The sequence below is a fragment of the Motacilla alba genome, chromosome 12 (genome assembly GCF_015832195.1).
Source record: "Motacilla alba alba isolate MOTALB_02 chromosome 12, Motacilla_alba_V1.0_pri, whole genome shotgun sequence".
Classification (NCBI taxonomy): domain Eukaryota; kingdom Metazoa; phylum Chordata; class Aves; order Passeriformes; family Motacillidae; genus Motacilla; species Motacilla alba.
This window is the reverse complement of record NC_052027.1, coordinates 16,978,377-17,006,342: the sequence shown is the minus strand read 5'-3', so window position 1 is coordinate 17,006,342 and position 27,966 is coordinate 16,978,377. Positions and strand designations below refer to the sequence as shown.

Below are 27,966 nucleotides of genomic sequence, written 5' to 3'. Positions count from 1 at the left end.
ACATCCATCACCCCACATCCATCGCCCAAGCTCGGACCTCCACTCTGAGGTGCAATAGGCTGGAAAATGCTCAGAAGCCAGTTGTGTTAACAAGTGTGCACAGTAATATATTTTATTCCCTAAAAACATGTTTTTAGCCAGTCCAGTAATACAGATTTGGCCTGAAGCAGCTGGAAATAGGAAAGGTCAGATTTGTACAGGAGAGTGCTTTATTAGGTGCCTAACCACCTCTGTTCCTTGCAGCTTGGACAGCCCTGCTTCAGGTGTGGACCTCCTGTTCCACGGCTCCAAGCTGAAGAACCCAGACAGGTTCAGCCTCCCCCTCCCCTGAAGGGAGCCATTCTTCAGCACTTCTCCAGGCCATTCCAAACCCTCTCATCACAAGGCAGAACAGTTACAAAAGAATAAAAATATTCTACATTCTTATTAAAATATAGAAATTAATAAACAAGCTTCCCACCAACACATGCCAAAAAAGCACCAGCACACCTATCTCTGCTTCCAAGTGGAGCAGGGGTCACCCCTTCTTTCCTTCCAAATCAGTAGTTTCAGTGTCAAGCCTGCAAGACCACTGCGGACTTCATGACCCAGAATGGGGCAGGGCAACACAGCTCCCAAGTCCACCTGTGGATCTCCCCAGCCCCACCAGGCCTGTGGTTGAAGGAAGGTGTTTAATTTGATGATGAATATACAGCCACTCGACAGCCACTCAGGGTGCTCTACACACTTCTTCCTCCAGTAAACTTTCTTGGAACTATTTACACCAGGCATGGAGCTGGTCCAGGTCCCTTCTCCCTGCTGCTCTGCAGACTGACATCCCAGACACCCTTCCTGCACCTCCTGCTTGTGGCTGCATCCAAGAAGGGCAGTTCCACCTGGTGCCAGAGAGCCCAAAGCAGCAGCAACTGCAGAACTCTGAGGAGGCCAGAAGGCAAGAAAACCCTGTTAATTCTGCATGAAAAAACAGAGGAAGGAAGGGTAAAATGAGGGTAACTCAGTCCAGGCATTAGCCAGAGGCTTGGCCTCCAGAGGCGTGCTGCAAGGGCAGGATTCTCCACAGGGCAGCAGCAGTGCTTTGTGAACAGTAGCCCAGGCAGTGGTGGCTTCACATTGCCTCGTGCCAGGCTCTGGGCAAGTGTGCTTTGCCCTGCAGCCTCTTCTCCAAGCTTCTCCCAGGAAGTCAGGGGCTCTCACAGCAGGAAAGTGTCCATTCTGGCCTGGCTGCTGCTGGAGGACGATGCAGGAGCTGCAGACACTGCTCTGGAGACCTTCTTCTTGCTCCTAACTGGTAATGGACGGATTTCTGACAGGTTTGTCTGGAGTTAAAACTGTCAAGGAAAGCACAGATCAGTGCCCTGGGAACACAAGTGATCCAACACCTACTGCAGTCCAGCCTGAACCACAGACCTGGATCCAGCCATATATCTGCATCCCTGCAGGACAGCATGGGCTTTGCTACTTCTCACAGGAGCAGAGCCCAGACACACGCCTGTCCCACGGGTCAGGGAACATTTCCCAAACAGGGGGTTTCAACTGGATATTAGCAAACATCTCTTCACTAAAGAGGTGGTCAAGCATTGCAACAGGCTGCCCAGGGAAGTGGTGGAAATCCTTGCAAGCATTCAAGAAACATGCAGACCTGTTGGTTAGGGACAGGGGTTAGTGGTGGGCTTGCTAATGCTGGGTTAATGGCTGGACTCTGATCTTAGAGCTCTTTTCCAACATTAATGATTTCATGATTCTATGCTATCCCCCTGCACATAAACCAGCATTTTAACAGCATATCTATGTGAGATGCAAGACCTCCTGAGTCAGGGCACTGTGCAGGTGAAGGCAGCACAGCCAGAGCTTGCAGCCCCCCACGGCAGAGCAATCCCAAGGCAGGAACAGCTTCACACCTGGGGGGCGAGCTCAGCCTAGCCACTCCTCACCACTGTGGAGCAGCAGCATCCCACAGAATGAGGACTCCAGCTGCACAGGCTGGCAGGCACACAGCCAGAAGAGGCTGTGCTACACTGCTGCTGTGAGATCTCAAGGGCACAGGCAGTCCCTGAAAATTGCACTGATTTCTAGCTGGTGCACTCTGAACCAGCCACAAGTGCTCTCAGCAAGTTCAGATCCTGGATACCTTTGCTGAGCTCAGATTTGTTCAGAGAGAACTCAGATCATTCCTCGAGGATCCCAAGTCCATTTTTTGTTGAGACCAAAGAGAAGGATCGGAAATGAGGTGCCCACAGCATCAGTACTGCCACATAAGCTGCAGGAAAGGATACTGGCTCTATGAACTTTGTCCTGCCTCCCATGCCATCGTAGCCCGTCCTCACCTAGGAGAGAGAAACAAATGAGCCTGGAGCAGCACACACAGCCTTGGCTACTTCTCCTCATGCTGGTTATGGGGAAGCCTTGCAGACCACAGCTTCTGGAGAGGGGTTAAAGGCACTTGGAAACAGTCAGTACTTGTGCTAAGCCCTCTCTTTTGGAAAAAGACAGACCCATGGGTATTTACAAAGTTTGGGAATGTTGGGCACTTTTTCAGATAAACTGACCAAGGCTTAGGATTTTGTCATTGGGATTGAGGAATACAAGGAGAACACCCTAAGCTGCAAGGAGGTGGAGGAATAGGACGTTGAGAGCCACTTAGTCTGCTGTCAGGAAAGGAATGAGCATCTGTCATCCCTGGAGCTCTGCAGGACTGGGAAGTAGCCAGGTTGTGCTCCAAGATTTATTTTCCACACACTGTATGTGGCAAGGTAAAAGCCTCATTCACTTCCTCTTTCAGGGTCAGTTCAGGACAGAGGTGGCAGTGCCAGCCCTGGGCACACTCACCAACTGGACAGTCATACTTACCGAGCCCATGTTCCTGTGGGAACCCAGCAAACCACGCGAAGATGGTTTCTTGGAGAGAAAAGAGTTCCTGATGAATGCTGGCAAGAGTCCTTTAAGAGCATCATCCTCCAGATCATCTGCCCCGTTCTGTCCCACAAAATAACAAGAAAAGCACTTTAACCAGCACAGTCTGCTGAATGGACTCCACATACAGGCAGCACTAATAACACAGACAGCTGTTTAAGGTAATGGTCACTGCCATACCACGTCAGGTTGCAAACTAGCAGCTTCCAACCTCCCACTGGGGTTTATGTGGAACAGTGCCCAGGAGGCAGGACACTGCCACCAGCAAGCCTGGGCAAACAGCCACCTCAGCTGCCCCCACAGCCCTTGTGGTCAGCTACAGTGGTGTTTGTGAAGCACATCTGGGGCAGAATCATCAGCAAGCACGTGGGTCCCCAGCCTCCCTTCTCCTGCCCCCTTCCAGGAGGCCTGAGGCAGCAACAGTGTTTCTAAGAGACCATCAAGGAAAACACTTTGAAGCACAGACTGCTTCTATAGATGGGCCAGTCTATGGCCACAAGGGAGAAAACAGATTCTTCTTCTTATTCCAAGCTTAGTAACAGCAGAATCAAAGAGGCGACACAGAAAAATCAAGATTAGTCCTTTTACCTCCACTGTTTCCTTCAGAATTTTCTTCGCCAGATTTACCACAGGAGGCCTGTAAGGAGCCCAAGGAGCAAATCAGCAGAGATTTATTGTTCAAATGGAGCTGGCAAGGACAGACAAGGCCAAGCAAATGACGACAAAGCTTGCAGCACGCCATCAGGCAGCTGGAGAGCTATCTGATCTCACACAGAAACTTCCAAAGCAGTGAGACTTTGATCCCCTTTTGAAGCAGAAAGAGGAGGGAAAACTCACGGCTTTTTATCCAGCTTCTGCCTTTTTGCAGGGCCAAAGGGAGCTGTGCAGGGCTGGTGCTCAGGGGTGTCCACATCGTACGTGGCATCCAGATTGATCTCGTCGCTGTCGGCCGGGCAGTGGAGCTTCGGGTGCTGCAGGTCCATGGGAGCAGGGCTGCAAGGCCAGGAAAAGCATCAGTCCCAGCCACCGCCTGCCACCCAGGGGAAGGCAGAGCTGCACCCCACGACACTGAGTGCTCAGACAGCAGTGGCACCAGGAGCAGAGCCCCATCCTGCTTACAAGTCAAAGAAAGGACAGAGTTTGAATTCAATGTCCCAAATTACTGCTCCCCCTCAAATGCTGAGTGCTGTGGCACCAGCACCCAGAGCCCAGCAATCACACTGACACACTGCTGCTCTATGGACACATCCAGCTGGCTCTCCTGGGCTAATGGCATAGGCTCCTCAAGAAAGGCTGCATAAAAGCAGATGTCCTTTCTCAGGGTAGATTCCTCTGCCTAGCTGAGATCTTTGGTCACCATACACCAGTGCATGCTCATCACATGGCCAGCTCTAAAGCAACAAGAACAGCAGCTTTAGGGATGTTTGCCAGGCAGGGCACAGTGACAAAGACTTTTTCAAAACCCAGGCCATTCCTCCACCCTCTCCTGCCCCAAACCCTCCGAGACTTCTCCACGGAAACCAAACATCATCTCGTCAGCCACAAGAAAAAGGATACAAGGAACAAAACCACTATACCTCTGCAACACCTGCCAGACTAGTACATCTCTGCTTTCTCACTTAAACTGTCAACTCCGGCTTTGGACCTGTCACCTACATGGCTGTACTGTGTCTGAGGATGCAGCTCACTGACCTTTCCAAGACTAGCCGACTGAGTGTTTCCCTGGTTACAGACGGGACCTTCAGAGTATCCTGCAGGATGTCTATCTTTTTCTTCAAACTCTGGAGAGAAAAGGGAAAGCAGCCAGTGAGATCAAGAAAAATTTAGCAATAGATACTTTGCCCCTTTTCCATAAATCAACATCAGGTGGAGCTCAGAGGTAGGCTGGGAAATTTAGTCACTGAGCAAAAGCCAGCATAACTCCTGGCTTTGCAGCTGCAGACCAGTCTGCAGTAACTGGCAGCTGGCCATGAAGAAAGATATTCTCACCAAGATCTCCTTGTCTGCATTCTTCAGATCTTTCTGTGTGCTTTTTAACTCCTCCTCTGTCTTCTCCAACTCTGAAGTCGTTTTCTGCAGCTACAGAACACAACAGAGTGTGGGTTACACCTACCTGGGTAAGGGGGCTGCAGAGCCCTGTGAGAGCAGTGTGCTCTGCAGCACATGCCACTTCCCCTGTTTAAGGGCTCCATTTTCCTGTGGCAGTCTGACCAACCTCTCCTGTACCAGTGCAATCCAATCCCTATCTAATTCCACAAACTGCCTGCAGAGGGATGTCCAGGGCTGCTTGCCCAGCATTTATGCCTCACGGCAACAGTTTTTCACTGCTCTAACACTTGGTGGCTGCATTCTGAATTCCTGCAGGACTTTGGACACACCAGAGCACAGGAATCACAAACCACAGGGTGGATGATGGCTGTGCATCAGCAGTGCTGGCACATGGACAAGCCTGATTCAACAGGGAAGCATGGCAGCAGCAGGGGTCAGGAAGTGGACTGCTACCACTTCAGACACTTCAGTGGGTCCGGGAGCCGGGGCCAGCTCATGCACTGTGGGGACAGTCAGCTCTCTGGCAGCCAAGCCTGGAGCCCCCGTGCACTGACTCGCATCCTCCTGACCCACACTGCCCGTCACAGCTTGGGTCTGACTCAGCCAGGAGCAGCCCAGGTCCAGCAGCAGAACCTTGTGTGGGGGTTACCTTCTCTGGGTGGCACAGCACAGCAATCTGAAAACCTCCTTCTCCATTTGAGGGGCCAGCAGCTATGGCTGAGTAACAGAAGTAGGCCAAATCCACCCACAGCTTCTCACTTTGTTGGCTTAGACACGGGGATGCCCCAGGGAACACCTGTGCCTTGGGGAGTGAGGCTACACACACTTTTCACAGGGATGCACTACCAGAACAAAGACAGTCTTGCCTGACCTGAGCTAACAGACCCCAGCCATGCCTGGAGCAGGGGGAGCACAGCAGCAGAGGCACGTCAGCATCCCCAAGCTCTGCACCAGCTCAGGACCAGCCCGGGCAGGCTCTGTGCAGGGCCACCTGTGTGTCCTCACTGTGCTTTGGGAAGCTCTCCTGCCTGGGCACAGCATGATGTGGGAGGCCTGGCCCAGTTCAGCTGGCTGAAGGCACAAGGCTGGGTGTGACTGGATGTGCCAAGCCAGGACTAAGCCCTGCTCAACTAATACTGGCTCCAAACCCCTTCCCACTTCCTTAGGGGCCCAGTTCTTCAGCAGGAGGAGCAGGCAGCTGAGTGCTCAGCAGTGTAGTCGGATGAAGGAATTGCTACTTCCAGAACCCAGTGGGAGCAGTGGAACACCTGTGTGCTGCTGCCTTCCAGCACAGGCTCCCTGCCAAACTCTGGCTGGCTCTGCACATGCTGCCCCAGAACTGTCCCCAGAGACTGCCCTCCTGACAACAGCCCATGAGCTGTTTGCTCACCACATCACATGCTGACCCAGAAACCCCAGCCTGGCCCTTCCACACACTTGTACCTAGCAGTGTGGGAGGGGGTCACTGCAGAGGTCTTGGGCCTCAGTTATGGACAGGGATCTACAGACCAGATGTCACCCTGGCAACTCACACTCTCCCTTTACCTTATTATTGACAGAAAACAGCTCCTTTTTCAGCTTCTCTGTCATCTCACCAGAGATCTTCCGAGCCTCCTTCAAATTCTCATATTCCCTACAAAGAGACCCAAAGAGTCACACTGTTTGTAAGGCAGCTGAGCCAGAATTTCTCAGAGACAAGCCAAGACCCTCAAATTGAACCTCTGGACCTGCTGAGCCACCAGAGAAAACCCAGGAGACACAACGCCCTTTAAGGAACAAAGATGAGTGAGTGTACGAACACTGCCACACATTCCACTACACCATGGGGGAGAAAAAACCTGCATGGGGTACCATGCCTGATTCCACCAGCAAAATGGGAACCAGAGCCAGAGACATTTTAGTTGCCAGTGAAAAAGACAGAAAACAGAGCACAGCCTCCATGCTGGCAGCAAACAGGGGACTTTGCTTTAAGTGACTTTTCAGAGACTTCACACTACTGGCCATGCACATTCATTCCCAATTACACCACAGGGACACTTGCCTCATTACAGCTTTGTACCCAAGCTGCAGTTATTCAGCTGCCATCAGAACGGACACAAAAAAAGCTGTGTTTTTTCCCCAGCAGGACCAGATGGATATCCAGGTAGGGGAGGGCAGCAGTGGAGGCTTGCTTTGCCAGAGGCCACAGCTGCACAGCGCAGTGCTGCAGAGGGCACAACCCAGAGCTCTGCATCCGCTTGCTTTCCCCCAGGCATGAGAGGAAAGCAGAGGGAATAATCATCATCACTTCATAGGTGCACTGACAACTCTGGAGACTGTTCCCATGGTGACACACATGTCACTACAGTGACAGGAGGAACAGTTCAGTGTGACAGGCTCCAAACTAGGTCCCCAGGATCTGTCAGTCAAAGCCTAGTGGAAGCCCTAAGAGCTGGTGAAAGCCCCACAGAGCCCACGTGCCTGTTGGTGCTCAGCAGAGGGTTCTCCCTGGGCACCCCCAGGACAACACCAGCCAGCTGTGCCAAGCTTGCAGCACCTACTTTTTGAGGGAGACACAGTAGATTGCAAGCTGCTCCACTGCTGCCTGCCCGACTCCCATGTCTCTGATCATCTCCTCCACTTCCGGGCGCTGGCTCTGAAGCAACTGCTCGATCCTGCACAAAAAAACCCCACAAACAAAAACATACCCTCAGCTCATGAATCACAAACAGACCTGGGAAAGAGACAAAAGCCCTGCTTCCCCCTCAAGGGGCTGGTGCAGCCTGAGCTTCTCCTGCAGGCACTCTGGGTGTCATGGGAGAAGAGAGACAGCTGCCTCACCTCAAGCAGGGCTTTTCACTGGGGAAAAGCAGCATTACTTGGACTAGAGAAGGGGCAGCTGCACACACATACTGCATACAGAACTGATGCCCAGCTCTTGGTCCCTATAGCCCTGTGGCTGACTGTGTTCCTGGGCTGGCATCCTGCCCCAGCATCCTCTGATAACAGAAAAGGCACAGAGCCATGCTTAGTGCACTAGAGATGAGGCCAGTACCCTGCCTTGCTGCTCTTTAATGAGAGCAGCTGTCTGCAAACATAGCAGGGGCAGGAGGCATGCAAAGGCAGCCATTTCAAAGTTCAAGGCAAGATGATCCAGTGCACGGAGGTGGTGTTGCAGCGGGCCCAGCAGGACGCTGCTCCCCTCCCCATAAAGGGCAGAGCAGTGCAGCCCAGCCTGCAAGGCCAGGGAGCACCCCGGATCTCACCGCTCCATGGTTCTCAGCTTGTTCCGCAGCCGGCGGGCCTCCTCCTTTGAACTTCTGTTATCCTCCTGCTGCTGCTCCAGGAATTTCATCTGCTTCTGCAGGGAAGCAAGCGCACACAGACCGCTAGTGAGGCTCCAGGGATTGTTGGAGAAACAACCCGGCTGACGCGCGCTGCGGGCAGCTGGGAGCATGCACTGGCTAAATGCTATCCCCACCTCAGCAGCCCGGGATTATGGAGAGTTGACTCCCTCCCACCCAGCACCCCCAGCTCTGCTCCCCACGAGCACAGCAGGCTCTCAGTGCTAATCACAAGGCAAGGCTGGAGCTGAACCCATGTCACAGCCCCTCTCTGCTGCACAGTGCCCTGTACGCAGCGGTGACAATTTGTTTTCAAAACCAAAGGAGTCCACAGCAGCAGACCTTGCTATTGCCTTTTGCTCTGTGCACAGCTGATTGCTTCAGCCTCCCAACTCTCCTTGCTATTAGCTGCTTAGAGCACAGATAGGAATGACTGGGTCTCTTCTGGGAGACCTCAGCCAAACCAGACACCCACCTGGGCATTTCTCTCACCTGCTGCAAGCCTATTGCAGCCTACTGCCACTCCAGCAGTAACACAGAACCTCAGCTGAGATGGAAAAGCACACATCTGCAGTGTGGCAGAGAATGGGGATAGCTGAATTGGCACCATTCAGATGCATCTGTGCTGTCTAGGTTGTGTGTGTGCACCTGGGCACCTTGCACAGCAACTTTGAAAGGCTCTGGTTTCAGCACAGCACTGATTGCAGGGAAAGGCCTGGCAAAAGATCCTTGTCTTGTAAAACTCCTTCCCACACAAGTTCAAAGATTTTATCAACTTCCTACCACAGAAACCAAACAGCTGTGAAACCACTTGGAAGCAGAGGAGGGACAGTGTTGCAGGCTCATGTGTCACTCCTGTTTAACTGGAGCCTGTCTTTGGCTTTTCCTTAACCAGAACTCTCAACACTCCAGATCCCCACAGCAGTGTTTTGTGCCTGGTCGGGGCAGAGGACCCAGCTTCAGCCAGCCTGAAACTGCAGCACACTGGCAGTGCCAGCAGAAGACAGGCCCAGCTCGCAGCCTTAACCTGCGTCACAGCGAGTTAAGCCTGTATTTTCACTGCAGAAGTTTAGTGCTTTAATCTTTAATGATGCAGTTGAAGACAGCGCTTGGCATTCAGCTGGGAAACCCCAGAGGCCACAGAAAAGATACCTCCAGGTTCCTAATCCTTCTGCCCTGCCCAGCTTTCATTAAAGGGACTTAAGCATACAGAGAGGGTTTTGCAACAGGGAAGATAAGCACAGAGCCTCTTCCAGAGGTGACAAGGCAGGAAAACTCAGCACTGAGATGCTGAGTTGAGCAGCAAGTACCAGCTTCCACTGTCACAGTTATTTCTGCTGCAGTAAGGGGCATCAGAAGTATGCTGCCACTGACCTATCCAGGATCACACCAGCATCTATGGCATGGCCAAGATCCAGGCTGCCTTTACATGCAAGCAGATGGGATTATATCCAATGGTTGGGCAAAAACAGTTGTGCTGGTTCACAGCGAGGCCTGCCTGGCATTAACTCCTTACTCTTTCTGTCCTAGTATCAAGTAGATCCCCCGGATGCTTCCTCCCAAAAGAGCCCAGGTGGCATATAGCATGACAGCACCATGACATGTCTACAAGCTCTCTCTGGGCCACTTGGCCTTGCAGGTCAAGAAACAGGATGCAGTTTAGGATACTGGGTCAGACAACATGGGAAGTGCAGTGGACACTTATCCCACTTTCCAGCCTGCAGCTCACAACCTCACCTGCCTGCACCCCACCTTCTTGAGACAGGCACATCACCTTCACACAGCACAGACTGCCCAGCCCAGCATCAAGGCAAAGCTGCTCCAAGACATTCCAACAAAGCTGCTCCTGCTCTTACCCCTTCCTCTTACTGTTTACGCATAGTACATGACTACACACTGAGTCACTGCACACTGAAGCACAACAGGAATATTTGATCCCTGGACTTCACAACATTACTAACCTAACTGAGGCAAAGCCCTGGCAACAGAACAGAGACAGGAGAGTTAGCTGGATCAGATCCCACTCAGCTGAAGCCTGCAACTCCCCCTCCATATTTTTCAGTTTGATTTCTCCTCCCAATCAAAGTAAGAAACTAATTTTCCTTGAATCCCACTTGGCCTAAACCCATTTCAGAAGAACATTCTACCTCAGGGAACCACAGTTTCAACAACGGGGTGCTGGGGCTAGCTCCCACACTAGATTCCCACAACTACCTTTATGACCAGCACTGCCACTTCATTAGTGAGGCTCAGCCACATTCCTCAGGCTGGGCTGGCATTTCTCCCTCACCAGGGATACCTCTACCTTGAGCACCTGTACACAAACCACAGGCCTGCAGGCTTTTTATGCCTCTGAATCACCTCAGGCAGAGCACAAAAAGGACCTCGAGTCCAGCAACAGCACTCACTTCGATTAATCAAACCAAAATGAAAATCCAGGCACCAAACCCAAAATCCCACCAGCACAATCTCTTTATTAGCAGGATCTGCAGAGATCTTCAACAGAACTAACACTGACTGCATGATGGTTAGTCCTGCTGGGGACAGGAAGGGTACCTTGAGAGAGGAGCACAGCATCTCTGTCTCTCCCAGCATCTTCTGGAGCGACTCTATCGTGGCATTGCGCACATCCAGAGTGTCCCTCAGCCCATCCACAACAGCCTGGCATTCCCGCTTTTCTTTCTCTGGAAGGAAGAAAGAAAGGTCATGGCCTGGTGACCCAGACTCCAGCTGCAGCACAGCAGCAGGAGCACACAGCCTGCTGGCAGGCTCAGCTCCAGGCTGCCAGGGTTCGGCCATTCCTGGAGAGAGCCATTTCTCCAAGTGGCGTCTGCACCAGGGTCTGTACTGAGCAACTGCTTCTCTCAGTGCCAGCAGGCTTCAAGATTTCTTTACTAAAGATAAAAAATTCCCTTTAATAGCTTTCCAGTGCCAGCCCTGCTAGCATTAAGATGATGTATCTTAACTCTTGCGTTTTCTCAAAGCCAGGCTTGCACGAGGAAATAATTCCTCTCAAGTTACACCAAGCTGTCACAGAGCTGGAGAAGAGAGCTTTGCATCCATCCTCTCCACACGGAATCTTACGTGTCAGGAACCCTTTTGGGGGCCACTGGGCAACTGTATGCAGGGGTTCACCAAGCTGCTGCACGCGCCCTCACTAACCACAGCATCTACATCAAAGGGCAGGAGGCAGTGACACTGGGGACACCACAGGACACATGACAGCTTAAGCAGATTCCCCAGGTGCCCACTTTTTGTAGGTCACAAAACCTTTGCATCCCTCCCCCTGGCAATCCAGGAGCAAAGCACATGCCTCTGACCACCAGAGAGAAGGTGGTGGAAACCACCACCAGATTTCAATTTGTTTTGTGGAGACAAGGGAAGGAGAGGTCAGAAAGCAACAACCACTATCAGGAGTTGCCAGACAAGCAGGGAACAGCCATTGAGAAGCTCAGAGCAGTTGGGTAATGAGGGAAAGCAGGAACCCCTCCACCTAACCCTGCTGAGGGCAGGGTAAACCCTTCAAGCTCAGCATCTTCAGTCTTTGCTAAAATTGCCTGTGGCTCCAGCCTGGCAATAGTAGGGAGCCAAAGACCGCCTTTCTAAAAAGCTTGTTCTCCTTGCAAGCCATCCAATTTCAAATTCTGCCTCCACATCCTGTGGAAGCATGACCTGCAGTGAAGCTGCACTGTTCAATCAGGGAGTAAAAGAGCCATGTGGGACCAAGGAACAAGACAGGAACATGTTCCAGCAGAAGCACGCGGGTAGCTCAGATCAGTGGCTTCTCCACTGATCTGAATAACCCTTTCCCACCAGAGGCAGTGCCTGGAGACACTCCCTTGCATTTGCAGGGACTCCACACCCACTGGAAGAGTTAGGGCTTCCCCCTCCTCCGTTCCCAGCTGCCCAGAGGCAGATGGCAGGAATCAAACCCCTCCGTGCTGCAGGAATGAGTTTTCAGCTCATTCAGAGTGCCTCCCACAGAGCCTGCTCGGAGCTCAGCACCTCTCGAGCCATTTGCAGGCTGCTCAGAGCCTGGCAGCTCCACAGCTCCTCTGCAGCACACAGAGCAGAGCACAGCTTCACAGGGAGAACTTATACACAGGAACCAGCAGAGAGCAGAGTACCCACGGCAAAGGAGGCAGGAGGTGGGAAGCAGCTTCGCATCTCCAGTATGAAAAGAGAATGGGACAGGGAATGTCAAACCCAACCTCTACTCACCAGAAGCCGAGAAGATTAGCAGGCCTTCAAGCAGTTTTTCTTGGATAATATCCTAGCAAGAATCCCAGCCACCTTCCCCAGAAGATCTGGCTCTCTACCAAGTCACTAAACTCAACCAAGCTGGCAGGAGAACAGGCCTCAGAATAGAGACGTGCAGACCATCCAATTCTACTCTCAGGCTAAGGACCGAATCCTCAATCTACTGGCTATTCATGTCTGTCTCGTGCACGCAGGGAACGCAGAGGAAAGACAACTCTTGGGGCGTGGGTGAGCCCCCAGCATTCTTTAAACATTTTTTTACCCTTCTGCTAGCATGTTTTAGGATTTCTGTCACTTAGACTGACATTTTCCTTTTGCTGCTCATGACTCATGTTCTGATGACAGGCTGCCTACAGACGATGCTTAAAACCCATCGACAAGTCTCCAGGGCTTTTGCTTTTCCTGCCTCCCTCAAACATCCTCTAAAATTAAAGATGGGAAGATGGAAGTGCGTGCACACTGAACTCCGTCTGCTCCTCGCGCAACACATGTGGCACTGCAACAGCCAAACAAATCCAAAGCCTTCCCACTGCTGCTTTTGGACACCACTTTCACCCTCTCATCTGTTGGAGGGAATGAGCCTTTGCCAAAGGCAGCTGTGAGTTTCCCAGCAAGCAAACCAAGGCTTTTGCTTTCAATCTTGCTCCAGATAGAGCTTTGCTGCAATTCTGTAAGCTTGTGATTAGGAAGGGGGCAAAAAAAAAGCATTTACTTGTCTAAAATCACAGTCAACTCCTGAGTTACAGCAGAGCTGGGCCAGGCTGTGGACTCGGGCTCTGTCACATAACCTTTGCGTCACCGTAGGTGTTCCCGCCTCAGAAAAAGCTCCAAAGAAGCTGCTCTAGTGAAACAGTTTGCAGCCTGAACCATGCCCTGGGCTTCAGACAGGGGTGGCCTCTGCACAGGGGCTCCTCAGACCTGGGCAAGCCACCTGGCACAGGCAGAGCCCAGGAGCTGCTGATCCCCTGCAGGCTGCAGGAACTCACCTTTCAAGGAGAGCTGGGCCTTCACCTTGTCCAGTTCATTCTGAAACACAGCACAGAAAAGCGCATTAGGAAATGCCCTGCAGAGATGCTTAAAAAGACCCAAGAGGTTTCTCAGCAGGACTTTTGGACCAGGCAGGTACTAAGGAGGGGATATGGAAACAACAAGCACGGAGTTACACCCTGGATTATCACAGGGAACGGAAAGAGCACCTCCAACCGGCATTCTTCAGGGGGAGAAGAGAGGATCGCAGCTTCATCTTAGCCTTGTCAACCTTGTGTTTCTCACACCGTCAGTCATCCTGTTTTAGCTGAATAATTTTGGAAGGCTCTCAGGGAAACACAGGAAGTCAGGCAAGAACAATTTTTATAATGTTTTACCTAAACAAGGCAATAAGGGAGGGATGTTGCCAGACTAAGTGGATTACTGAGAGTTCTTTAAACTGAAGTGAACTTCAATCGGATGGAGGTGGGAGACAGGAGAGCACAGCCAAACACCTGAAAAGGTAACGAAGCATGCACTCAAACATGCTGACAGACACTGAAGTCACTGCAGTTCAGGATGCTGATATTTGCTAACAGCTCAATCGAATGGCTGGAAACAGATCACTGAGAAACCAATCCATAATACACCAGCTGAGAGCGCACAAAATCTCCGGGGTACCGCAAGGGTCTGAGCAACATCAACTATTTCTAACGCCTTCATCAAGGATCAGAAGGAGGCAGCAGATGCCCTGTAGTTTAAATGAGAGAAAATGAAGCAATATAATTTAACACTGGCGAATAGCCAAAGGAAATGTAGAGAGGTTAAAAAGAGAGGCTATTTATATCTATATATCTATATGTATATTTAAAAGAAAAACCAGAGAGATAAATATATGCAGGAAAGAGTCAACAGAAGATGACTTTAAAAGCTGTGTTAGAGAACTGCAGAGGAAAGCACATAACAAGTCAGGCAGGAACTGCAGTGGAATAAAACCACAATAAAATGCCAACACAGGCACACAAATCTGTGCAACCCGGAATGCTACATGCAAATCTGAGCCGAGAATAGCACCAGCAGTGACCACAGCTCTGACAGGACTGTAGCTAGGGCTCTGCTAGTGACAATAAAGGCAGGAAAGGGAATGTGGGATGTAAAGCTTGGAAAGCAGAAGGGACTAAATGCAAAGCCTAGCAGAGCTGACTGGGATTTGCCCCAAGGGGCACAACTGCTGGAGGGCTAATGTGGAATTAACTCTGCTGCAGGAACTATTCTGAAGCAGCTTCCTCAGAGTCCTATTCAGGAACGATTAGTGGGCTCACAAGATGTGCTAATTATCATGATAGCAAAGAAACCCTGGGCTACTTCAGGCAGCTATGTAACATTACCTCATTCATCAACTTAATCTGAAATCCCTCATCCTCCACCACAGCTCCTAAAAGCCGCTCCCAATTTTCTCTCCTCTGAGAGAAGCTCTCCTCTCTCTGCCAGACTGAGTTACAAGACCACATTTTCCCAAGATCAAACGAATATATCCTGACCACAAACAGACAGCTGTCCTCCAAGGCTTCTACCTTCCCCAGCAGGTTTACAGGCAGGAATCCTCCCCCCACCTCCTCTTCACCAAGCTGAAATCTCATTTGGAAGAAGTCTGCACTCCCCAGATCATAAGCAGCTCTTGACAGACTCACTGAGGTGTTACACTCCAAAACTCACCCTTTTCCTGCTCTGGGAACAGCCACACAGAGACTGTTCTGCTCACAAGGACCATCTTTAAATTCAGTATAGGCTAAACCCAGGTTCAGTAATGAAAGAAATGGCCGGACACTTAGCCTGTGGTCTGCAGCTACTCCAGGGATCCAGGGTCCCCCTGGTGTTTTGATTGAAGTTTTAGCCTGGGGGTGGAAAGCAAAACAGCCCCGGCACTCCTGTGACTGCAAACATTTCTGAGTAACAGCGACAGTGAGAAACACAAACAAAGACAATTACAAAAGATAATTTGGCTAATTCTGCAACAACAGGAAGGGGTTTCAGATCATGAGGGAGCTCTTCCAACCACTTCACTGGGTGCCAAAGACTGGTTCTCCAAAGAGAATCCCAAGCTTGTCACCCCAAGATGACAAGCAGACCACAGCTACACACTTTGCTTTCTAGCACATCCTTTTCATGGCAGGAGGCCAAATACTCATTCCAAGACAGCTGTGGGCTGCAGATACAGTTCCAGTTGATTACAGAGACGAACACCACTCTATGCCCAGGCTCTTGGAGGGCCCAGTGGTTCATCACAAGCCTTGGATTTTTTTTTTTCTTCCTCAGGTGAAGTTGCTTCTGGCTGATGATGACAGAAGTTCTTATCTTATGAAGAACCCAGGCTTGGCCCACCATGTGTTCACTTTGAACTGCTTCCTGGCCAGAATCAGACACTCCACCACAGGCGGATCTCACATCTAGGTGGACATTAGTCCCTTGCCCATCGTGAACATGGCATCTGTGTTCTTAAGGTACTCATGTCCTCCAGAAACAAGGCAGCACACCACATGAAACTGGCTGCAGCAGCAGCCTGTACAGTGCACACAGCAGTGAATACCCACACAAGCTAATGATGCTGATTTACTCAGAAAAGAATTTTGGTTCTTTCTGTTGGTGACCTCAGAGCCCTCATTAAGCAGGCTGTACACTGAGGCTAGATGTTGCTCTGACACATACACACAAGATTTACAGGAGCAGGAGGAGTTACCAGTAAGTTTGTTGTGCAGGAGCAGCTCCACAGTCCTGCCCTTGAGCAAGGGAGCAGTTCTGCACGGCCTGCCTGGAGCGGAAGGCTGGGGGAGCCCATTTTGGATGCTAGGGTGGGGGTGAGAGAGAACAGGAAGATTTTCTAGGGCGATTCTCTCCAGACAACCCATTCCAAGTCACCCATCTCATCACGCCCGCGGGAACGGATCTCAATCCATACAAAAAGGAAATGTGTATCTGCTGTGAGGGCACACGGCTCCCAGGGCCCAGAGATGCTCCTCCACTCCTCTGCACACTTTGCTCTTCGGATTTGTTACTGCTGATCTTGGAGAAAGACAGTGCTACTGACATTCTAGTCTGGCTGGCTTTATTTTAAAGACATACGAAGTACATATAGAATTGTCATGGCAACTGCTAATTATGGTAATTGCTGCACATGCTGCTTCTAAACACAAGAGGGTACAAGTATCCCGTTATACCAAGGTCAACCGGCCACCCTTTTTTTGGAACAGATAATTCCAAGACAGAAGGAGCCCTGTTTCATCCACACTACACAAAGGAGAACGTGCAACAGCCACTCTGCGTTTATCCCTACTCACACCCAACTCTCCGCACCCAAAGGTGGCCCTTGGAGCACACCACCCAACATCCCAGCTCCACCAGGATCCTGCCAGGACCCAGCCTCCACGTTGTTCATTGCTGCTGGTGTGGCTTCAGGCAGTTCCTTTCCTGATCTCTCTTGGGGGATCATGACCTTGTCACCCAGCCCCACATCCCTCAACCTGCACAAACAATCTCCCTGCACAGAAGGTTCCTCCAACGGCCCGTTCTTTCCAGAGGGATTAGCAGGACTCACACACAACCACACCACAAGTACCAGCAGCAATTCACTGCATCTGGGATTTCCCTTCTCCTGCCCTCGGGAACAGCTCTGTACCCTCATTCCCAAGGGAGGAACGGCAGTCTGATGTGATGGTGTTTCACGAGGTTTCCAGGTAAAGTGAGAAGCAGAAGGAAGAGCAGGAAGTAGAGGAGGCTCCTTGAGTCACCGCATGGGATTTGGTCAGAGGGAATGCTAAATCACCACAGAGACTGATATGCTTCAGGTCAGACACATGAGCACGGCACGCTCCAGCTCGGGAAGCACCTGCTGGCAGAGGACAGGCCAGGCCACCCTCCCAGGAGGCTGAAGCATCACATGAGGAAAGAACTCCCCCATCAAGTTACCTGCAAGGTCTCAGCATCCGGCGCTGCTTGCTCATCCAGAGTAACATCAAAAAACAGCTTACTGATGATGTGTCTTTTGCTGACCTAAACACAGGAGACAGAAGAGTTTGATGGGCACAAATATGGAAACAACAGATATGGAAGACAGATGGAGGGGGAGAAGGTACTGTCTTGTGACAAGGCCATGAAAGGCAAATCAGATCACGTGTTTGACACCATTAGTGGTGATGCTCTGCTTTGGCTCAACAGCACAGCAGCAGACCCCCCACTCAGTTTCGGGGAGTGTGACTCCAGCCAAGCTCCTGAGCCGCAGCAGAAAGATTCAGACATTTCTGAATCGAGCGCAGTCTGTTCTCTGGCAGCTCAGCCCAAAGCAGCTGATGCTGAGCTAACATGATGCCAAATCCTAAGACAGAAGTACGTGCTGCTTTCTGCAGGCAGAAGGTGCTGTAATTGAATTTGATAGCTCTCCACACCTCCCCCATGCAGTTACAGCTTTGTGTTTTAAGTATTATATACAGTCATGACACCAGCTAATTGCATGGTTACTGCCACAGAAGATGTTATTTCGCGATAACTCCATGGTAACCCAGAGATGTAAGAGGCAGAGAAGAACAGAGGGAATCAACAAGTCAGGGAAGGAACAAGGGCCAAGACCTTGAGAGGAGGAAAGAAGCACGAGCACAGAATAAGCCCAAGCAGCAGCTGGCTAAAAATTTACATCTGAGAGCGAGGAAACATCTCCTGTAGCCACCACGTGCCAAGACCCACTGGTGGTATGAAGGCTGGTGACACAAGGGACTTCAAAGACATTCAGGTCCCAGTTAAGCCAATGGAAACCCAAGGCTCAGCTTCCTATCCTTCCTTCTCTCCCCAGCCATCACTTTTCTCAAGGGAGGGTCGAGCAGTGCTAAGCCAGGAGGGGTTGTAAGGCCCACGTGCAGCAGAAGGGGCTGTTCACCTGACAGCAATGGGCTGGGCACACCAGAAACACCAGCCAGGGGCCCCATTAAGCCCTTGCAGCCCCTCCTGTCACCACGTCAATGCTCACCCAGCCTGAGTAAAAGCTGCAAAAACCCATAGCCCCTTTTGAAAGGAGCTGCAGCACAGACAACGGCAGGGCTCCCTCAGCCCACTGCGAGCCCAAGGGCTGTGGAGGGGAGTTCCTCTCAAAGTCCCTCTGCTTTTTACCACGAGCCTTTTTCTGACATCACCGCAGGCCACGGCTCCTTGGTGCCGCAGGTGCGCACAGGGGATGGCTTTACCTGGTTTCTGCACTGCGGGCACGTCCGGCTCGGTGCGGTGTCAAACCACTGGAAGAGGCTGAGAAAGAAAAGGAAAACACAGTAAATCCTTACAGTCCTGGAGCACTGCTTCCAGGGGCCGTGCCCCAGCTCCCCAGGAGACAGCAGGATGGGACTCCTCGTCACACACTGAGCAGAACTGCGAACCTTCAGTCCAGCGCTGCGGCCGGCAGGAGCTCCGTGTTCCACACGCATGCTCCACCCGCATCTCCAAGACAATTCCTGGCTGAATTTAGCATGTGAGCTTATCTTTAACAGGGCAGAGCTTCTGCAGAGCTCAGATCTCTCTGGGAGACAGGCAATGAAGAGCTGCCGCTTCGCAGGAGCGAGTGGATGCGCGCGGGAGCCGCTCTATCAGGAGCAGCAGCCAGCTCCAGCTCAGCCAGCTCCAGCTCAGCCAGCTCCAGCTCAGGCAGCTCCGAGGGGTCCCGCTGGACACGGAGCTCTGCGCGAGGGGCGCCGGGCTGGGCTCTGCTCTGGCTGATGAGCGCAAACCTGCCGGGCTCCCCAGGACACCGACTAATGCATTCTGCAACCAAGCCACCACGTCACGCTGGAAAGGTTTATTTTGGGAGCAGGTAATGATTTGGAGCTGGCGGGTTACCTTTGGAAGCTCTCCCTGCTCCGCTGGCTGCTGGCAGAGAGCAGGCCCGAGCAGCGCTGCTGAGCGACAAGTGACAATCACACCCGTGGTGCTCTCCAAGCTCGTTAGCCAGGAAAGCAAATGCCCACCCTCTCCCCGCACAAAGTTTATTTCCTGAGAAGAACCACTTCCTTTCAACACAGACATTCGCAACACAGTCCTAGAAAAGCATGGAATTAGCAGGGCACCTTCACCATAACCCAACATCACTCCCTCCAAACACCCTGTGACACTGGCTCTTCCGGAGAAGGGAGCCCGCAGGCAGCGCAGCGACAGAAGCACAGAAGCAATTAGGCCGGAAAAGATCCGAGATCACCGAGTCCACCCCATGACCGATCACCGCGGCGCCAAGCGCCACATCCAGTCTTTCCGTGAAGACCTCCAGGGACGGCGACTGCACCGCCTCCCGGGCCAGCCCGTTCAGACGTGTGCCCGGCCCGGCCCGGCCTGCTGCGGCGGCTCCGTGACCGCCTCCGAGCCCTCGCGCGGGGCCACAGAAGGTGCCCGTGGCTGACAGCTCACGGCCCGGCCCGAGGCCCCGCCCGCCCCGGCGCTCACCAGGCCTGGTGGAAGGTGTGCCCGCACGGCACGGCCGCCACGTCCCGCTCGTTGTCGAAGAAGTCGGAGCAGATGGTGCAGTGGGCGCGGATGGGCATGGCGGCCCGGGCCGGAGCAGCCGCGCGGCCCCGCGCCGTTCAAACGCGACCGCGAGCGCGCCGCTTCCGGCCCGTCCCGGAAGTGACCTCGGGGGATCCCGCGCCGGGGCCAAGAGCGGGGCTGGATCGAGTGGGCGTGGCATCTGGAGTGTTCGGGGCGGGGTCTGTGGGAGTGGGCGGGGCTTGCCCCGGGGCCCCGCCCGCCCGGCCCTGCCCCGCGGCGACACCCGGGATCCTTCCCGGGATCCTACCCGGGATCCTTCCCGGGACCCTTCCCGGCGGCAGGCGCTCACGGCTCCCGCTGCCCTCGCTGCCCGTGCAGCGCTGCCGCTCCCAGCCCGCCGCGTCTCGCTCAGCGCCGTGCTGCCGGCAGGCGCGGCAGAGCCCCGGCCCCACAGAGAGAGCGGGCAGGCGGCGCTGGTGCTGTCTCAGTTTGTCCTCAGCGGGGTCTTTATTTGCCAGAGATACAGCGGCGGGGCGCGGGGCGGCGGCGGCAGCCGCGGGCAGAGCCGGCCCTGCAGGCATGCAGCTGCGAGGAGGGAAGCGGGGGCCGGGGAGGGGGACCGGGGGGGCAGCGGGGGTCCTCCAGGCACAACCCGTGGGGGGCCGCGTGGCTGCCCCCGGGCGGGGGTCCCCGCGTTCCCCCCCGGGGGTCCCGGGACGGAGAGGGGGTCTCCGGGACGGCCCCCGCTCCGTCCCGGGCGGCCCCGCCCGCGGTCCCGCACATGCACGCGTGTCCCGGGGGGCCCCGCGACGCCCCCCCAGCGCTGCGGGGCGTGCGGCCGAGGGGGGCTGCCCCGCCTCTCTGGGCATCCCCGGGGGAGGGGACGGCGGCGGGGGACAGACTGAGAGAGCTGGGGGGACGTGGGGGAACGGGCGCCATGCAGGGCTCTGCCCCGCGGCCGGCTCTCCGGCGGGGCACGTAGAAAAGGGGGCGCAGGCGGGGCTGGGGCCATGCCGGGGCTATGTACAGGGGGCGCGGGGGCCGCTCAGCCGCTCTGCTCGCCGGGGGGCTCGGCGGCGGCCCCGACCTCGTTACATGTGGCGGCGGGCGGCGTGCCGGGGGCCGGGGGCTGCGCGGCGGCGGGCGGCGTGCCGGGGGCTGCGGGCTCCGGGGCGGTGGCGGAGGGGGCTGCGGGCTCCGCGGCGGGGGCCGTGGCCGCGGCCGTGTCGGTGGAGGACTCTGTGGCCGCGGGCTCCGCGGCCGCGGCGGCGGGAGCCGGGGCGGCGGCCGGAGTCGCCGCCGGGGCCGGAGTCGCCGCCGGGGCCGTGGTCGCCGCCGGAGCCGGGGTGGCCGCTGGGGCCGGAGTCGCCGCCGGGGCTGGGGTCGCTGCCGGGGCCGGGGCTGCCGCCGTCTCCGTCTGCTCGGGAGCCCGCAGGCGTTTCATGAGCGTGGTCACTCGCACGGCTTTCTGCGGGGGAGAGACGGGGGGGTGTGGGGCTGGCGGAGGGACAGGGACTGGCAGCCCCGCCAGGCTCTTAGCCCCATGGTGGGGGACCGGGCTTGGCTGAGAGGGGACACGGAGGCACGGCACACCTACACCCACCTTCCACTTGGCCCGGGCGAAGTTCTTCTCGATCTGGGCACAGACGCCATCCTTGATGTTCTTGTCAGAGGCGGCATTCCCAGAGATCCTGTTGAGGCAGTGAGGGGTGAGCAGCCCCTAGAAAGCCCCCTGGCTCCCCACCTGACCCTGCAGCTGCTCACCACTCATGGGAGATGGCCTCCTCTGCTGTGATCCTCTGGTCCTGCTCCACCTCCATCAGGCGTGTCACCAGCTCCTTAGCTGGGGGCACGGGGGGAGAAGTCAGTGCTGCTAGGGGACAACACAGGGACCCCACGTACCCCCCCAGCGTTGGGCTCACCCGCTTGCGAGATGTCATCCCAGTAGGGCGGGTCGAACTCATAGTCCCCAGCCAGGATTTTGCGGAAGAGGTTCTTGTCGTGGTTCTCATAGTCATCCTCGTCTGCCTCCTCGTAGAAAGGCGGGTTTCCCGAGAGGCTGGGGAATGTGGTGGGGGGCTCAGTACCACCCCAGCCCCGAGCCCTTGCAGCTACCCTGTCCCGTACCCCACACTCACAGGATGTACATGATGACGCCGATGGCCCAGCAGTCCACGGGCCGCCCGTACCGCTGCCGCCCCACCACCTCCGGAGCTGCCAGAGACAGAAGAGCAACCATCCCCCGGGGTCCCCAGCCAGCCGGCCTCTTGGCCCTGGGGTGATGGGGAGTGGGAGGCACCCACTGGCAGCACCCAGGATCAGCCCCAGGGTGACGGGGAATGGGAGATGCAGCAGCAGGTAGTAAGGAAGGGAAGGGAAGGAGCGGCAGGGACCTGCTGGGACCCAGCACTGCCCACCCCTGCATGCCCACCCGGCTGGCTCTCACCCACCCAGGTATTCAGGGGTGCCACAGGGCTCCTTAATGAGCCCGTTCTCCAGCTTGGCCAGGTGGAAGTCACTGATGACGATCTTGGAGTTCTTCAGGCGATTATAGTACACCAGGTTCTCCAGCTGCTGGCGCAGGGACTGTCAGTGCCAGGACGGGGGGCATGGCAGCACCCATGGGTGCTCCCACCCCCCTGCCACCCACCTTGAGGTTTCTATGGACGATCTTGAGTGAGTGCAGGTAGGCAACGGCCTCCAGCACCTGCCGGATGACATTGCTGGTGTCCTTCTCCGAGTAGTAGCCCTGGTCCAGGATCCAGTCGAAGACCTCCCGGCCAGTGGCCCTGCAGACAGCAGCTCTGCCGAGACCCAACCCTGGTGGGGCCACCCCCTCCTCACTTCCAAATGTCCCAAACTTACAGCTCCAGGAAGATGAAATATTCCTTGCGGGTGATGTAGACATCCACCAGCTGTAGGATGTTGGGGTGCTTCACCCTGCAGAGAGACAGGGGCATGGATGGGAGTTCCCAGTTTGCCCAGTGGCACAGGATCCCCTCCAGCCCCAGCACTCACATTTTAAGGATGATGATCTCGTTTTTGGCTGCCTTCCGCACTTTCCGCCCATCCCGCTTCAGAAACTTCTTGCAGGTGTACAACTTCCCCGTCGTCTTCTCCTTGGCCCGGAAGATTTCACAGAACTCCTCCCTGCAAGGGTACCCCCAGACATCACCTCGTTCCTGGGGGCCACTGAGATTGGGGTGCTTAGGTGGTCCCTGGGCCCACCAGCATTCCCCCAGCAGTCAGGGGAGATGCCACAGAAGTACGAGAAAGCTGTGGGTCAAAAACATTTTGGAGGGGAAGCAAAAAAACCAGCAGTGAGAAGCAACTGATATGGAAGAAGAAAATTGATAGGGAAGGGGGAGAATTTGCTGGTTAAAAAGCCCCAACCTCAGGACAGGAGGGGTAAGACCCACTGTGAAGCCACTTGTGCCAAGGTGGAACAGCAGCACACCCGACATTAACATCAGCACAGCAGTCGGGGAGAAAGAAAGGGAGATGTGCCGGTAGCTGCAGTGTTTCTGTTCTATTATTAATGGTGCTCGAGCCCATCGGCCAGGCTGCAGCTGCAGGGCAGCCCCCGGGGGGCACTTGGCGCTGCTCCAGCAAAGCCATCGGCTTTCCAATCCCCCCAGCTGCGCTGAAATCCTCACGGCCACTGCCCTGGGTGCAGGGAACAGTGACCTGTGGGCTTTGGGACAAATTGCCCAGAGGATGGAGCAAAAATCTGAGAGCACCAAGGTCCCCACTGCCACCCAGTGTGACCCTGCCAGGTGTGACCTCTGTCCAAGCAGGTGTTTTGGAAGTTGATGGAAAAAATTCTAGTGCCTATTTTGCGGTCAACCCTCTCTCAAGGGGTGTGAGGGCTTCATTTTCTGGAGTGCATCCTAACAGGTTCCTCAGCACAGGCAGTAAGAGTTGGGGGAAGCAGCACTGCTCCACTGCCCCCCAAGTGACATCTGCCTTTCCTTTGCTGTAGCTGAGCCCTTCTGATTCACAAAATGCTCGAGGGAGCCAGGATCCTGTGGAACTGCTGCAATCCCTGCAAATCTTGAGGGGAGGAGGGAGGGATATGGGAAGCTGCCCAGCTGCAGCCAGCAGCAGTGGGAAAGCTCACTGCCCTCCTTGGAGCTAGCTAGTGAATATCCCCCATGCAACCCACGAGCAAGAGGGACTAATTAGGGTAAAGCCACCCAAAACCACACCCTGCAATCCCGGCCCAGCTGGGGACCAGCACCCCCAGAGCCCCCACAGGCAGTGTTGTGCCACTCCTCAGCACCCCAAGAGCCCCACACAGGTGGCTGGGGTTCCCCAGGGCACCCGTGGGGCCGTGGAGGGACCAACTCACGTTTTGATGACCTGGCCCAGGTCATATCTGTCGGTCACCTCAGACGGCTGGTTATAATCTTTCTTGTCTCCCAGCGTCACGCAACCAAACGGCATCGCAGGGCCCGGTGCTGGCAGGGCAGGGAGAGGCAGTGAGTGCCCCGGCACCGCCGGCCCCCCAGAGCCACAGCAGACCCTCCCGAGCTGTGCTAATGAACGTGGAACCCGAGCACAGCGGCCGCTCGTGCTCCGCAGCTGCGCAGCCGCCGCGTGCCCGGCCCCACCGATGTGCATCCGTGCCCGTGGCATCCCGCCTCTCTGCCCGGGCTCAGGCTGCCAGCACAGCCACAAGCTTCCCCCTCTGGCCCCTGTTGGTGGGTTATTAATGATTAATTAGCAGGCAGGGTTAGCACAGTGCCTGGAGCACCCACTGGGAAGGCAAGCGGAGGTGAACGGATCCTTTCCTGTTTCTCAGCCCGCTCTTGCCCACGGTAACATTTCAGCAGATGGGGCCTCCCCAGGCAGAGCATTGTCACACGTTGTCACATGTGCAGTGGGTTACACCAGTCTCAGCTTGCCATCCCCAACCGGCCCTGACTGTGGCACCAGGCAGGTGGCACTGCAGCTCGGAGGTGCCAGCCCTCCTGCCACTGGCAGTGGTCAGGACACCAGCCTCGGCAGATGCCGGCTTCTCCAGCCCTTTAGGAAGGATGCTTTGCCCCTTGCTTCCCTGTTGGGAACTCTTCAAAACCAGATCCTTCTTGGATGCGTCCCAGAAAAAAAAATTGATCACATAAAGTGATTTCTTCCCCTTTCCCACTGTGTTAGTGGGAGGAAGTTTCAGCTGACATTATTTTTTGACGGCTCAGAAGATGACAGAGCTGCCTGGGGCCCCCCAGCCCTCTCGGATGGGCCTGAGCGGGACCTTGTGATGGGAAGCTGGCACGATGCTGGAGCCACCCCTTGCCCAGGCTAAAGCTCCCCAAACACCGTGCTGTGCCGTGCTGTGCCGTGCTGTGCGGCCTGGCTGTGCCGTACCGGCAGTGCCCGGGCCCGGTGGCGAGGGCTGCGGGCAGGATGGCTGCGGGATGCGGGATGCGGGAGCCGGCATCGCGGGTACCCAAGCGCCGAGCCTGTTGCTATGGCAATGGGAGCTGAAGATGCAGAAAGCGGCACATCCTTTGGAGGGGGCAGGGACGGGCAGCACCCGGCAGCACCCGACCCACCTGCAGGTGCACAGCCCCAGCCCTGCTGTGCAGGCCCCGGGAGGAAGGCGTGCTGCCTGCAGCACCCAGGGCATGCACTTACAGTGCCCCCTGGGGTGATTGACCCAAACCTGGGGGGGACGTGAGTGCGGTGAGCCAGGGAATGGGGGGATGCTACTTCCTGCCTCCATCCTTTGGGGCTGACCTGCCTCCGTGCCTGCTGGAGCGATGCCCGCAGGATGGATGCTCCCAGCTTGCAAGGCACCCAGGCACCGTCCTGCCAGGAAAGCCCGCACCGAGTAAGAGCACCTGCCCCAGTCCTGCTCAGCATGCACCAAGTCCCAAAAGAGAAGAAGAGCACCCATGGGGCACCACTGCTTGTGCCCCAGATTGGATGAGGTTTTCCAGCCTACACCTGATTCATGCCAGCAGCTCTCCCGGCAATCATGCCCTTCCTGGCACCTCAGTGTCCCCACGCCACACGACACCAGCTCTGCCGTGCCACTGTACCTGGCCGAGGGGAATGAGGGCTGTCCTGGCAGCTGCTGGAGGGGCGGTGGGCTCAGTGCCACAGATCATCAGGGGCAGGGCTGGCCGGCGGACGGGCAGGCTGCCAGCACTGGCAGCACGGTGCCAGGATTAGCTGGGAAGGGGACCGGGGTGGGATGATATATCGGGATTTCATTGCTGTCTGTGGGAGCACTCAGCTAATCCACGCTCGTAAAATTAGTTCCCGTTGGTTTAGTGGCCACCCATCCTGGCAGGGCTGAGCATTGCCACCCTCCTCTGCCCCAGGCTGGCTCCGAGGGGCACGGCGCACCTGGGATACCCTGCAAGGGAGGCTAGTACCCAGCCCAGCATCGGGGTCAGCACCTGCACCCCACAGGTGAGAGCACCCCCACCCAGGCAAGAGGCGGGCAAAGGGATGAGTGCTCCCTCCCCGGGGTGCCGGGGGGAAGGCTCCGTGCTGCGCTGGCACCCGCACGCAGCCAGCACCCCCCTCCGAGAGTCTAATTTGGGAGCAGAAGCAACAGCGGGTGTAAGACAATAGCGGGGAAGTGGGTGGCCGGGTGGGGATGGCACGGAGGGATGACGCAGCCGTGCAGCCCTCGCCAGCGGGGCCCCCCAACCCCCGACCCCCAGCTCTGCCCCGCGGCGTGAGGTGCCACCGGCTGGTATTTCATCCGCAGCCCCGCTTCCACCTGCAGCTGCCCTGGACATGTCCGTGGGGGGTTCCCCCTGCCATCCCGCCCCCACGTCCCGGGGGAAGGATGTACCGGGGAAAGGCAGAAAACGCAGCCGGGCTAAGACGGACCGAAATATTGCTAGTGCAGGCAGCGGGCGGGCAGCGGGAGGCGGAGGGGAGGCGGAGGGGCCGGCCGGCCCAGCGCTGCCCGCGGAGCCGCCGGGCTGGGGCTGAGACAGGGCTGGGGGAGTCCCACCGCCCCCGGGCCGGGGTGTGCGGAGGGACAGCCCGGGCCGCGCACCGCAGGGAGGTCTGCGTTTGGCCGGCTCGGAGCGCTGCGGCAGCGGGAAGGGAGCGGACTGCGGGAGAGAGAGGTGCGGGGTCCGGGAGGGGATGCTCGGCGGCGGGGCCACGGGGAGAGGCTCCCCGACAGCATCCGCTCCCGCGGTGCCGGATCGGTCCTCCGGGCTCCTCGCGAAGACGGGGGCGGCACCAGGGCAGCAGCGGCCCGGGGGGGCGAGCGGGGAGGCGCGGGGGGAGCCGGGCTCCGGCAGCTCGCCGTGCCCACGGCGCCCGTCGGGGCTGGGGTCTGCGGGACGCGGGTGCCGGCGGGGGCGGCGCGGCGGCGGGCAGCCGTCGGGGCGCGCACGCACCGGACAGGGATACGCGCGGCCCCGTCGGGACGTCCCGAGCCACCGGGGTCGGGAGGAGAGTTGGGGGCAGCCCCGGACCAGACAGTGACAGATGCCAGCAACGCCCCCCCCGCCGGGCCCGGCCCCCCTCGCCCCCGGTCCGGCGCGGCGCGGCGCTCACCTGCACGCCTCTCCGACCGCAACGGGGGGCCGCGGCCCGGGGCCGCCGCTCGGGGGGAGCGCGCCCCTCCCGCCCGCCCTCCCGCGCCGGGCCGGGGCCGAGCCGGGCCGAGCCGAGGCGATCCCCGCCGGTGCCAGCGATCCCAGCCGATCCCAGCCCAGCCGTCGGTCCGTCGCGGCGCGGCCCCGCGCGCCCGGCGCGGCAAGTTGGGGGGGCGGGACCGTGGGGCCACGCCCCCTTTCGCGCCCCGCCCAGCCCGTGACGTCACCGCCAAACTTCGCGCCCCGCCCGTGGGGACGGGTCACGCGTGGCCCTGGGACCCACCGGACCGCGGGGGGCGAGCCGGGGGATTGTCACCGAGCTGGGACACCGCCACAGCCCGGGGCCCCATGGGACCCCACAGTGTACCCTCTGG

General features: G+C 56.4%; 3 protein-coding genes across 3 annotated transcripts; all 3 read right to left on the bottom strand.

The window, feature by feature from the left end:
- Positions 1–91: 91 nt before the first annotated feature.
- LOC119706222 (TRAF interacting protein) lies at positions 92–20,261 on the bottom strand. Its single transcript, XM_038149547.1, has 15 exons — positions 19,977–20,261; positions 18,737–18,794; positions 17,472–17,555; positions 13,529–13,568; positions 10,839–10,966; positions 8,205–8,299; positions 7,500–7,613; positions 6,505–6,592; positions 4,900–4,989; positions 4,603–4,691; positions 3,748–3,903; positions 3,499–3,547; positions 2,848–2,973; positions 2,274–2,324; positions 92–1,316 (listed from the first exon to the last, which is right to left on the bottom strand). The coding sequence occupies exons 1-15, from the start codon at positions 20,072–20,074 to the stop codon at positions 1,191–1,193; spliced, it is 1,392 nt and encodes a 463-aa protein (XP_038005475.1). The 5' UTR covers positions 20,075–20,261; the 3' UTR covers positions 92–1,190.
- On the bottom strand, positions 20,114–20,887 carry LOC119706163 (translation initiation factor IF-2-like). Its single transcript, XM_038149421.1, has one exon. The coding sequence runs from the start codon at positions 20,885–20,887 to the stop codon at positions 20,114–20,116; it is 774 nt and encodes a 257-aa protein (XP_038005349.1).
- CAMKV (CaM kinase like vesicle associated) lies at positions 20,496–27,793 on the bottom strand. Its single transcript, XM_038149548.1, has 11 exons — positions 27,552–27,793; positions 24,370–24,478; positions 23,037–23,168; positions 22,884–22,958; positions 22,669–22,807; positions 22,469–22,589; positions 22,157–22,232; positions 21,941–22,077; positions 21,783–21,861; positions 21,622–21,709; positions 20,496–21,486 (listed from the first exon to the last, which is right to left on the bottom strand). The coding sequence occupies exons 2-11, from the start codon at positions 24,462–24,464 to the stop codon at positions 21,064–21,066; spliced, it is 1,365 nt and encodes a 454-aa protein (XP_038005476.1). The 5' UTR covers positions 24,465–24,478; positions 27,552–27,793; the 3' UTR covers positions 20,496–21,063.
- Between the last annotated feature and the right edge of the window lie 173 nt (positions 27,794–27,966).